This window comes from Eublepharis macularius, chromosome 2, assembly GCF_028583425.1.
Source record: "Eublepharis macularius isolate TG4126 chromosome 2, MPM_Emac_v1.0, whole genome shotgun sequence".
Lineage (NCBI taxonomy): Eukaryota > Metazoa > Chordata > Lepidosauria > Squamata > Eublepharidae > Eublepharis > Eublepharis macularius.
The window spans coordinates 190302411-190316074 of record NC_072791.1 but is presented as its reverse complement, the minus strand read 5'-3'; the positions used below and the strand labels follow the sequence as shown (position 1 = coordinate 190316074).

The following is a 13664-nucleotide window of genomic DNA, read 5'->3' as shown; positions in this document are numbered from 1 at the left end:
TACATTTTATTTGTTTTTTTGTTTATGTCATTTATAGTCCACCTTTTTCACTGAGAATCAAGGTGGATCACACAGTGTGATATTAGTAGAGTTAAGATCAAGGACATTTCCATAAACAATGCCATGGGTAAATAAACACAAGGTGACAAAGACATAGCATTAGCAAGAATCCAATACAGAGTTGAAGAAATGCTGAAACAGAACATAAGCAATTCTAGGGCTGACGTTAGACAACATGAGGCACAGTTGTGTTGTGATGCCTGAACTAGTAAGTTACAGGTTACCACTTGTCCCCTGGAGCTAGAATCAAAAACCCTCTTAAAACATTTGAGTCTGGTTTGGAGGGCAAGCAGTGACCATGATGCCCAACTAAAGTTAGCACCAAATATAAGGAAGCTGTCCATTAGGAATGAGGCAGAATGGGTGTATGAGTCCGTGATTCATTCACCATCCTCTGAGCCATTTTATATACAGAAACTTATAATAATCTGCACTCTGTCATAGGGAGACAATTCAACTTCATTACACAATAACATAGGTCCCTAGCTCACAGTAAAGAGAGATGCAAGAGGAAAAGCACACAATTCCACATCAGTTTCCCAACATTACACACCTAGCCCTGAATAAAACCTATGTGTAACACTTGCTGTTGTGTTCCGACCATATTGTTACCTGTTTTCTCCAAATGGAAACTGATCCACTGAAATATTGGTGCTATACATTTTCCATATTATATATATGAGAAAATAAAACCTTATTACACATAAAAACATACATGTATTTTTCCAGTGGTAACAAAATATGAGTTTGTGTTCTGATTGTGGTCAAAGAATTTGTGATTGAACTTCAATGTGGACAGACAGACAATTTTATATGTTCATTGCTCGCTGTCACAATATTGAGCAGATTGTTTGTGTAAAGAAAATAAACTCGTGTCCAGTAATCTGCCAAATCTTAGCTACAATGAAAAAAGTATCTTTAATTTTCTAAAAGAAAAGGACCTTTCCTGATATCTGCTAGGGAAAGAAAAGCCCCTTCAGTACCTAGAATTTCTCAGTTGGGAACGGCACCCACTTCTCAAAAGACCATAATTCAGGTACCCACAACTTTAAACTGCCCAAACATAAGAAGTTAATTCCTTATCAGTTAGATCATTTATGGGAGTTTCATGATAAGTTCCTCCTAAGTTCAGCCCATGGCTGCTGGGGGTGGGGAGCCTCATTTCAAGAAAATTTCCAGAGCTCTTGCAGCCAATCGCAAAGAAAATTTCCAAGAGGGTAGCTTATTTATATTTCATTTTTTTTCTTCGTTTGAGATTCAGTGGATAAACCAAATGGTGCATCATTTCTTTCAAATCTATGTCTTCTGTTCTTTGACACCTCATTCACATTTCTATGGTTCTTCCACAAATTGGCTTTTGAGAGTTTAGTGTATAGTTTTTGATCAATCCCATTCCTAGGACTCAGTTGGCTGACAAAGTAAAAGCAGCACATAAATAACAAAAACAGAACTATACACAATAACACAAGAATGCCAAAAGCTACTGTCAATATATGTAATTACACTTCCAGAAACTGAAAAAGTCGAGCACAAAGCTTGATTCTATCATTTATCTTTTCTCCACAATGTACCAGCTACGCATGAGTATTTACTGGGCAATCAGAAATGGCAGGTCTTTCAAATACAGAATTTTAAAAAGACATCTATGCAGGTCAAGCAGCTTCATCTTTCAACAACTTTGTAACAACAACAACAACAACAACAACAGTGCTTATGTACTGCTCTTCTGGATGGATTAGTGTCCCACTCAGATCGGTATACAAAGTCAGTGTTATCATTCATTATCACCACAATGCAGCTGGGGAGCTGGGGCTGAGAAGAGTGGCTTCCCCAAGGCCACCTGCAGAGCTCATGGCAGTAGTGGGATTCCATCCATCAGAGTGCCGATTTACAGCCTGACCGCTTAACCACCATGCTACAGCAACTCTACCCAGGAGTTCAATTTTATAAAAGCAGCTCTTCACTCCGCTAAACAATGCTATACTTAAACAATGTTAGGCATGATGACTTTTCTAGTTTACTACATTACTCAGAGCCTTTATTTGCCAGGATCCTCTCCACCCTCCAAGGCATTCAAGCATTTGTTTTAGAAGGTGCTTTATTTAAAAGGTGTTTTTGTAAGCTACTCAGCAGCTGAGTTGGATTACCAGCTGAAACAGATGCTTTATCGAACTTGAGATGGTGCACTTAATGGTTTACTGGTATAACAGCACTCACTATAGAGAAAAAAAAAACCAAGAGCATCTTTAGCTATACTTGACCATAAACACTGCTGGTCAGTAATTTTACCATTTGTTCTTTCCTAAACTTTATCATTATGCACTGGAAATCAACTGGTTATGTGGAAAGAATTGACTGATTGGGAGTATATGCACTTGAAATGAGCACATGTGGAAGACCTGTATGTATAATATGTCAAGATGCAGCTGACTTACGGCAACTCCAGAGAGTTTTCAAGGCAAGGGTTTCAAGGCTGCTCTTTACAGCCTGATGTGAAACCATTCACATCTCTTTGATTTAGTACTGGGCCAGGGCTTATTGGGCGTTTTGGAGTCCAGAATCCGAAGAGCAGATTGGGGGATCTACTTTGGAACCCAAGACAGCTGGACTCTGAAAAGGTTCTGTCCTTTCATCTTTGTGTTTGCATGGACTTCCACATTGGAGTTGATGTGAAGAAGCTGTACTTTTCACTTAGCTAGTAAGTATTCGTTGATTATTTCCTTAGGTGGATCCTTAGTCTTGTACTATATTACCAAAGAATAATAAAGCTATTTAGTTAAGGATTATTGCCTTGATTCCTCTTGAATGCCCCAACTGCTGGTCAGCACTACCATGTGCTTCTTGGGGCAGCTGTACTCGTGGGCAGCTGTCCTGGCACAAGGGGAGGTCCCTAGGAATGGGGGCGGGGGATATTCATGGGCGGTGGCATGCTATGAAGAGAGATTCCAGAGCCTACCTCACAGGGTCATTGAAGGGAACAGAGCACTCAGTTCCCAAATTCAGCCTTCCAGGTGGGGCAACATACCAGTGAGGGGGCTGAGGCAAGGAAGAGCATGATAGACAGCATTTCCAATTACATAATTCATTTGCTTTTGGACCAGGTATTTGTGCTTTATCTGCTTCTCCAGACATTGAACTAAATCCAAAGCGGAGAGTGTTGAACTCTGTGTGTACAATGGGACTTTCCTAACATCTCCTTCTTCCCAATGCTTTGCCCTGCAACCTCTGAAGAAGGCACTCACAGGGTCAGAGGCACATTGAAAACTAAATGGGATGTGGTGTGAGGCGCTGTAGTTTGAGAGGGGCATTTGTGGTAGAAGATGGCGAAGTGTTGGACTAGCATCTAGGAGCGGAACCACAAGTGACGCCTGACACAGGTTGGACACTTGTCAGCTTCCCTCAAGTTTTGATGGGAAATGTAGGCAGCTTGGCGGAATGTTGGACAAGTGACAGTTGAAAAGTCCATTGGACAGCAGTCAGAGAGCCAAGCTGCAAGACCAGGATGCCTACATTTCCCATCAAAACTTGAGGGAAGCTGACAAGTGTCCAACCTGTGTCAGGCGTCACTTGTGGTTCTGCTCTAGGAGACCCAGGTTCAAATCCCTACTCTGTCACGGAAGCTCGCCAGTCTCACACACTCAGCCTAACCTACCTCATTGTGAGGACAAAATGGAGGAGAGGAGAACAGGGTAAGCAGCTTTGAATTCCCAATGGTGGGTATAAATGAAACAAACGAACCTTTGGATGCAAGTCATTACGAATAAATAATTTGAATGTTATTTGCAGCGCCATCCTAAGCACAGTTACAGCTTGGGCTTAGAAAGGTGTTAAACAGGATGCTGGGCTCCCGGACTCATCCAACAGGGCTCTTCTTATGTTCTGCTTAGAAAGAGCTCTGTTAGAAGATTCTCCAAATTCTGAAAAGGAGATTTAGGGAAAAGATGCAGATTTGACAATTCAAATGAACCAATTGTGAAGGGAGCTTTAAGATCTGTTCAAATGTTGTCTCTGGATATCAGGCTAAGATATGATTTAAATGTGATATTGGGTATTCATAAAAATGCACCACAGAAATAACGCCACGTGCCCAGAGTCATTTCAAAACCAGTCAACTTCATCTGCACAAGCACAGAGTTTGCTGACCAAGGATTATAGGCCCAGGCGAGCACTGTGCTATTTCTGCATACACAGGAGCCAATGAACTGGTTTAGATGCAAAGAGGGATGCATAGGAAATCCATACAGGTAAGTTTTAATACACTCTTCTTGTCAAGTTTAAATTGGGCCTGAAAGTGAACCAAAAAAATTCTGTTGAGGGCACATTAGACTCCATCAGAAGAAGTTACTGCAAGGCTTCCAGTACTACTCTCATCTGTATGTTATGGGGTTATGGTAAAATACCACAATACTGAGGTTTGGAGGGGGTGGGGGGTGGGACTTGCACTTGAGTGTGATACTTAGTCCTACTTCTTCATTTTCTTTAGTCAAATATCTTGGGTGACTAAAACTTAATAATGAAACACTGGAAATCTAACATCACTCACAATGTACAAATCTCTGAATGAGCTATACTAGCAGCTTCAAGATAAAACCGAGTTTGTTAACTATTGTGATGATACAATTTGGTAAATTTTGGACTGATTACTTAGGTTGCTTCATTAAATAATTCTTCATTAAATAAATTCTTCATTAAATAATTCTTCAGGCAAGATCATCTTATAGAGCGTTTATGAAGGCCTATGAGGTGGCTGTGAAGGAGACAAAGAAGGATTATTATGCCGCCTCCATAGCATCTGCAAGCTCACGCCCAGTGAAATTATTTCAGGTAGTTCGGTCTTTGGTCTCCCTCTTGCAGGGAGACTGCCAAATTAGGAATTTGGCCATTAGCTGTGATGCTTTTGGGAGCTTTTTGGCAGAGAAAGTCTTGTCCCTCCGCTGCAACCTGCCGGCCATGGTTGATACAGTAAAGGAACTGGAGACCCCTTGGCCGTCTTCTGGTTCAATCCTGGATCACTTCAGTCTGATCTCCCAGGAGGATGTTGACAGGATCTTACGGCTGGTGAGGCCCACCATGTGCCCCTTGGACCCCTGCCCTTTGTGGCTGGTTAAGGCCAGTGTCGATGGGATGAGGGCCCCGTTGGAGACTATTATCAATCTATCATTGAGCTCCAGAGTTTTTCTCGAGCTGTTAAAGGAAGCTGTGGTGAGGCCTCTTCTGAAAAAGACAACTTTGGACACCACCCCACCGATCCATCCAATTACTGCCTAGTCTCGAACCTCCCGTTTCTGGGGAAGGTGATTGAGCGAGTGGTGGTGGAGCAGCTGCAGGGTTTCCTGGAAGATGCATCGGTCTTGGACCCATTCCAGTCTGGTTTCTGCCCAGGCCACAGGACTGAGACAGTGTTGGTTGCCCTCACAGACGATCGCTGTAGGCACCTGGACTGGGGCGGGTTGGCGCTGCTGGTTTTGCTAGATCTCTCAGCAGCATTCGACACGGTCCACCATCAGCTGTTGACTCATCGCCTCGCCGATGTAGGGATTCAAGGGACAGCCTTACAGTAGCTTGTCTCTTTTCTCCACGGTCAGGGACAGAGAGTGGCGCTGGGGGAGAGGTTATCAGCACACCAACCATTGGTGTGTGGCGTCCCGCAGGGGGCATTACTCTCCCCTTTGTTGTTCAATCTTTATATGCACCCTCTCGCCCAGCTGGTGTGGAGTTTTGGACTGGGTTGCCATCAGTATGCAGATGACACCCAGTTGTACCTGTTGATGGACGGACGGCCTGGCTCTGCTCCCGATGCCCTAATTAGAGCGCTGGGGGCCATGTCTGGATGGATGAAGCAGAGCAGACTGAAGTTGAACCCCATGAAGACGGAGGTCCTGTACTTGGGCCATGGGGGAGTAGATGTGGGGATTCAGCTCTTGGCCTTTGATGGGGCACCACTTGTGCCCATCTCATCCGTCCGGAGTCTTGGTGTGACACTGGATTCCTCCTTGTCTATGGAGCTGCCTGTACTGCCTTTTTCTACCTTTGACAGGCCAGGCAGCTTACCCCCTAGCTCTCAACCAATGACCTAGCGATAGTGATCCATGCAACGGTCACCTCCAGATTGGATTACTGTAACTCGCTCTATGCAGGGCTTCCCTTGGGTTTGACCTGGAAATTGCAGCGGGTCCAAAATGCTGCTGCTCATGTCCTGACAGGAATTTCATTCAGGGCACATGTGACCCCTACTCTGCAGCAGCTACATTGGCTCCTCGTGGAGTTCCAGATCAGGTTCGTTTTGGTCTTGACCTATAAAGCTCTAAACGGACTGGGACCAGCATACCTGAGGGACTGCCTGTCCCCATATGTACCCTGGAGAGCCCTTAGATCGGCAGGTAAACACCTACTGGTGGTCCCTGGCCCCAGGGAGGCTCAGCTAGCCTCAACTAGGGCCAGGGCATTTTCTGTCCTGGCCCCGACCTGGTGGAACTCTCTGTCAGACGACACTCGGGCCTGCCAAGACCTTATATCTTTTCAGCGGTCCTGTAAGACAGAGATGTTCTGCCAGGCATATGGTTGAGGCCCAGCACTTGGATCTATTCTAAGTAGCCTCCCTGCTGGTCTCCTACTAGTGGTGGTGGTGGTGGTGGGGTTATACGATCCATCTGCCCCTATGTGCCAGGGAGTTTACCAACCCGCACCTCTTCCCTCTTTCCCCCCTGTTTATGGTGTGCAGGGAAAGGGGAATGGTGTCCCATCTGGGATATTGAACTGTATGCTGTTATATAAGATTTAATTTTATTGTTTTACTGTTTTATCAGTTTAACTCTGTAATCTATCTGTTGCTGTAACCTGCCCTGAGCCTGCTTGCAGGGAGGGCGGGCTATAAATGTAATCAATCAATTAATTAATATATCAATCTTCTTCTTCCATTTACCCAATTTTCCCGAACCATTCTTTAAAAATCAAAGTTAACCATTAGTAACAAAGAGCAGTCAATTTAACATAGACATAACATGTGCTTGCTTGTATCTGTATATATTTAGTTTGTTTAATTTATTCACTTTTAGCCCTCCCTCCCTACAAGCAGGATCAGGAGGGGATACAACAATAATAAAATGTAAACTGCAGGATAATAAATAGCATACAATAAAACAATACAAGTACACATTGAAAATACTTTAAAAATAGTGTTTAAAAGAACAGATGCTGCATTTTGTTTCTCTTTGCTACTTCAGCAGAAAGTTTCAATCCACAGTGAAACAAATGGAAGAAAACCATAGACCCCTGACAACAATTTTATCATCATGAAATATGCTAAACAAGTGTCTCATGAGCTATGCTTCTCAAGAAATCCAGAGCCCCAAAGCATGCTAGATCCTGATATACTGCTGGTGAAAAAGGAAGGAGAGACTCCCCTTTGACCACCAAAAAATCTCTGCTGGGGCTTGTACTGGACCACAAATGAAAGTTATGTGGGACAGGGGCTATAATAGAATTTGGCAAGCTTGAGCAAAAAAGCTGGCAGGATCCAACCAAATGTTACAACATTGCATTAAAAAAGAAGAAGAAATAAATTGTATGTGCTATCCAGAGAAAAGTGAGGTATGTAGAAATCTCTGTAAAAATAAATGGTACCTACGCACACAGTTCAGAACTTTGGTTCCAAGGATTTCATGCCAGAGGCATGCATAACTTACTACAGATTGTACCCTACTCAGTTGAAAGCTCCAAGAGTGTATACATATGTAAAAATTTCAAAAGTACTAGGGGTAATAATAGTATTCCTATCAACTGTCTGTGACCAAGGAACTAAGATAAGGTTTGTTAACTGTCTCTGCTATTTCAAAAGTAATAAATCACATCAACTTTTGTGATAGAGTACAAACTCATGAAAAATGAGATTCTATGGCAGTAAACATATATAGCACCCTTAGGCAGAATGAGGCTTTTTGAAAAAGTGAGAATATAAGGGTTATTCTTCCACTATAGCAACAATGAAACTAAGACTGAATCCTTGCTTTGCAATTCTTCTGCATAACAAGCAGGATAGACTTAAAATATTAAACACACATAGCTAAAGAGCAGCTTCTCTCACTATGAATTACTAAGTTAGTAATTCATAGTGAGAGAACTGCTGAAGATCATTCCCACATCTAAAAATGTAGTATTAAAGTGCTGATTACATATAACTAACTCTAACAAATGTAAGTATTTGCTAGTCTTACCATACCATACCATACCATACCATACCATACCATACCATACCATACCATACCATACCATACCATACCATACCATACCATACCAAGGCCCGCATATTTCTCAGGTTTAGAAAAATGCATTTATTACCCATACATTACATTGTTCAGAGAGAGAAATATGTTAAAGGCAGACCTTCCCTACTAGGAATTTATCACATGGGCAGAGATTTTAAGTGTCCTTCTCCCAGATTGTTTTTTAATGCTGCTACATAGGAACAGTTTTCAAAAAGGGACATGGTTAGTTAAGACAGAGATCGACAATAATCTGTTAGGGAGTGTAAGGGCAAAAAAGTGCACATGCACTGAAATCAGATCCTTAATATGTGAATGGTGCCATCAGAGTTGGCAATACCATTCATGCTTGGTGGATGCATGAATAGCACATGTACAGCACACGCGCCTTCAGGTGGTAGACGTACCCCCTGGTAGCTTGTGTTGCATTGCAAACAGGCACTTCTCCTATGACCCAATACTGTGCTTGTACTGTTAGAAACTGGTCTCAATGTATTCCTGTTAACCAAAAAAAGATGCCTACATATTTAGTCGTAATAGAAGGGGGGTGAAAGATCTGCTGCTTATTCTGGGACTAAACGAAAACAATGCTGTCATGGGAAATCTTTGGAGAAAAGGGTCAGCACTGCATGACACAGGACTGGAGTTGTCCAGACAGGCTTCTCTACAGAAATCCAGTCTTGACCAAAAATGTTTGGTGGTGGAGAAAGGGAACTAGCAGACTCTTGGCTAGTGAGATTAGCAATGCATGTGCTAAATCTGGGATGGCTGAAGCAGAAATAATTAGAGCTATGGTGGCCATCAAAGAAAATTAACAATGTTGGCCAAATGCAGTTTATTTAGGCTGGACTCTCTACCTCAAGCTTGGTTCCTTTGGTCTACTTGGGAAAAGCTCTGCTACATCAGTTATCTGCTACAGCAGTTGCTAGTCCATTCAGTTTAGGCATTTCAGACTGAACAAACAGAGCAAGCTGATGGCAGCACCTGAGGAATCCCTTTGGAAAACTGTCTGTATGGAGTTGGTCTACCACTGATTTGGAGATTCCAAGTCAGGAGGCCTGTAGGTAGTAGTACTCGGCTGGTTAGGAGAGGCCATCACCAGAGGAACTTTGAGGCGGTGTGTTGGGAGAGTGGAGGAACAGAGGGTAAAGGAGAGTCTCCCTTTCCTCTGTGCTCCATTTCAGCCAAAGTGTTTGCATATCCCACTTGCATAGTTTTAATGTATCTGACCATTTGAAGCAGTTAACTTGGCTGGCTGCTTCATGTATCTTGCACATTTTTTACAAAGTGTCAAATGCACTGAATGCTTTCTAGCACTTGGAACAGCTGTAGTCTGCTGGAACGGCAACTGATCACAACATGAACCAGTAATGTGCGTTAGGTTTTCTGAACTGATACAAGATTTTTATTAAGTTAGGAAAATCTTTGAGCATAAACGTCATGAAAAATGAAACAGAAAACTTATCCTTCCTAAAGCATTTAAATGAGATGAGAAGATACTGACTAAGTATTGGAAACAACCTGATTCAAACACGGAACTTTCTGAATTAAACTGAGCCTATAGTTGAATGTACGAAGACCACAGACATCAGGTTTCAATGAAGCTGACTAAATTTTTCAGGGAATTATCATTTGACAATAATAAAAAGGAGTTGGACTACAATCATGTTACATATCTTTGAAACATCCTTTAAGCTCTTTGGCAATAGAATAGGGTTGCCACCTCTGGACTGGAAAATTCCTGAAGATTTGGGGGTGGAGCCTGGAGAAGGTGGAAAGTAAAAGCAGCTCAGCAGGTATAATGCCATACATTCCATCCTCCAAAGCAGCCATTTTGTCCAGGGGAACGGATCTTTGTAGCTGGGAAATCAGCTGTAATTTCCAGGGAACGCCAGGCCTGACCTGGAGGTTGGCAACCCTATAACAAAATCCTAATATTGTATGAATACTACAGTGGGACTTAATAATGAAGAATTCTGAATAAGAGTTCTGAATAAGGGTTCAGAATGAGAAAGTATTGACTGCCCAATGGGCCAAACTAATCTTTACTATCAAGTGTTGCAAGCAGTGCTGAGTGTTAATTTCTGTGTGTGGAAGATACTGTAGAATTTTTCCAGTATTAACACCCACACTGTGAAAGTCACATGGCCATAAATAAAAACCTATATGTAAGCCCTTATTTTAAGCTATGTTTTAAATTAAACTATTTCTCACATAGAATATAGAAACACAGTTCTCCTGACTACATGCCATTTGCTTCCTGTCTATTAAAACTTTACCTGTGACAAGTTCTCTTACTTCTGCATCAATTGATTTTCTTAGCAAGCGCAAAAGTGCAGGTATCCCACCAACATTTTTCATTGCTATTTTATTTTCATCTGTAGACTTTCCATAGACCAGGTTTCGCAGAGCTCCACAAGCATTCTTCTGAACTTCAAGAACCCTGTGATCCAACAGGTCAACCAGATGTTTGATTCCTCCTAACCTACATACCTAGGAGAAAATTATGAAAACCAGATTTCATTAACAGTCAGCATGTGAACAGAATCTGGGCAGGGTGGGGATGGGAGGAAGAGAACAAAATGTAGACATTACAATTTAGACCTAGTTCTTACAAGAATTTTTATACCTTGCCTGTTTTTTAACATCTGGTATTGCTGAAGGAGACATATTTATTTACTTTATTTATTGTTTTTGATTTTTATTCCGCCTTCTCTGCACAGGCAGGCTCAGGGCGGATTACAACCAATAAAAACATTTTTAATAGATTTATGCTCCAGTTCTTAGGAACTGGCTCATCTTACAGAGTGCTATTTCCCTTTTTATCAAAACTGATAGGGCTGGATCTTAAAAACTGAAAACAGAGTTCCCCTCTCACAATGAGGATTCTGTTCTTCGCTTCAACAAGCTAATCCTGAGGACAAGTGGTTAAGGCAAAGAATGGCTATGGCTACAGCCGTTGGGGGGGATTAATGGAAACACTTCATGAATGAACGTACCTCACAGGTTTTAAAAAACCCTATTAACTGAGCAAGCACCTACGCATTACTGAAGCTGAACGTACATGCAATGGTTTGATGGAAAACCATTAAAGAAGAACAGTAGTATGGAATATAAGTGTGAGGAAGCTATCAGCCCTCCCAGAAATAAAAACTTGGGGTTTTATTTTTCAGAAAAAAGAAAATTTTTGCTAGTAACGAGAACAGGAAATCTTCTTAGTAACAAACAAGTTTTTTATCTGATGAAATAATTTAGAACAAAGTCCCAATATTTTACAAAGCTTCTCAACATTCTCTTTAAGAAATGCCGCATGCTTTTAAATCAGACATATGGTAATAAAGTCTTTTACTTTGCATGTAAATTAAATGGTTTCCCTAAATGTTGTTAGTATATTGCTTCTAGCTATGCCAGTCTTTTTGCGTTTGTTCTGCATGGCCTTTGACTTTTTAAAAAATTAAGCTGAACTTCACAGTGACAAAACACTCATGCCTCAAAAACCGTGTAAAATTCAAAGCTAAATGCAGTATTCAGTATTGATCACTGTTTGGATGTAATTTTAAGAAAGATCATAACAAATCAAGTAACTCTTGGGTTACTGGTGTCTTTGTTTGGAGGTCAATGTTTTCCCCATTATTTGTGGTTTTTAATAAGCTGTACATCTTTAGTAGATATGTTTCTATGATTTTACTCGAGGGGATCATTCTTTTAATTAGGAATAACCAATGAAGTTCTGACTGAAGAAGTTCCTACCTCCTGAGAAGTTTATGACAATTTATTGTCGAAGGCTTTCACGGCCGGAGAACGATGGTTGTTGTGGATTTTCTGGGCTGTATATGCCAGTCACAGCTGCTGGCGAAACGTCAGGAACTACAATGCCAGGACCATGGCTATACAGCCCGGAAAATCCACAACAACCATCATTTATGACAACTGTTTCTTCTAGCATGAGGCTCATATAGTTGACTTAGGCTACTCCCAGAGGAACTACACAATGGTCAACAAACTTTAAACAAACCAATTTATTTGTGTTATACTGTATATAAATTGCCTTTATCAAACTTATATACATTGCCTTTATGTTAAACTGTATTGGGTCCCCATTTTTTTCATATGCATCATAATTGTTGATTTATAGATTGTATATATTTATTTTCATTGTCAATTTATTACATTTCTGATTAAGGAGTATACTTTTTAGACTGTGTTGCTACCTTCCCTGTAAGTGCTCAGTTGAGACAGGAAAGCAAGGTAAAGATATCTCAATAATGATTTAGAATTTTATGTCCTAAAAAAAAACCATGCAAAAATGATAGGAATAAAAGAGGTTCAGTAACTGTGGGTTATGTCCATAGTATTGCCATTTCTTACATATAAGTGACATTAATTTTTTTAACTTCATTTATACCCCATCTTTCTCCCCACTGGGAAGCCAAAGCGGCTTACATCATTCTCCTGTCCTTAATTTTTTTCCTCACAACAAATCCTGTGAGATACGTTAGCCTGAGAGTCTGTGACTGGTTCAAGGTCACCCAGTGAACTTCCATGGAAAAGTGTGGAATAGAACCTAGGTATCCCGGATCCTAGTCCATCACTCTAGCCACTACACCACATTGGCATATAAGGCTGTAACTACCAGTTGACTTGTCTCTGTTAGGCTACTGTTCTGGAGTCTCTCTGGGTCGCCTACCACATGAAGGCTTCCTCAAGGAGATCTGCAGCAGTCTTCTCTATCAGCCTGTGGCTCTTACCGAGGATCTGTTCCTTAGCTATACAGGTTTTTATGGCTGGGAGGTGGACATTCTGCTCGTGGCAATGCTATGTCACTTTTAACTAGATACTAGAGAGTCCAGTTGGTTAAGACTAACCAAGTTTATTGTAGCATAAGCTTTCGAGAGCCACAGCTCTCTTCGTCAGATGCACAGAGGGTATGAAGAACCTGGCCAGAGATACCCTCTTCATACCCTCCATGCATCTGATGAAGAGAGCTGTGGCTCTCGAAAGCTTATGTTACAACAAAGCTGGTTAGTCTTAAAGGTGCTACTGGACTCTTTACTATTTTGCTACTACAGACTAACATGGCTAACTCTTCTGGACTTTTAACTAGGATTGCTATGGGGTGGGGGATTTCTTTTTCCAAAATTTACTTCTTTAGATATAGCTATTGATTCCTCCTCTTCTCCCCCCCCCCACTTTTCTCTGTCATTTCTCTTTCATGAGAAATCATGAAATCATGAATCCTCAGCCCTTGCTGCTGTTATATGTTATGCACCCTAGGGAGGTGCTCTAGCAGGAAGACAGGAAGGCTTGGGAAGACACAGCCTGCCTCTAAGCATCTGAGCATTT

At 41.5% G+C, this 13664-nt stretch overlaps 1 protein-coding gene across 5 annotated transcripts in view; it reads right to left on the bottom strand.

Moving 5' to 3' along the window:
- Window positions 1–13664, bottom strand: part of PKP4 (plakophilin 4) — a 169679-nt gene that overhangs the window by 28952 nt on the left and 127063 nt on the right. For all 5 annotated transcript variants that reach the window (XM_054972413.1, XM_054972415.1, XM_054972414.1 and 2 more), the window contains one exon: window positions 10601–10814. In XM_054972413.1, the coding sequence (XP_054828388.1) occupies window positions 10601–10814 (214 nt within the window). The remainder of the gene's footprint in view (window positions 1–10600; window positions 10815–13664) is intronic.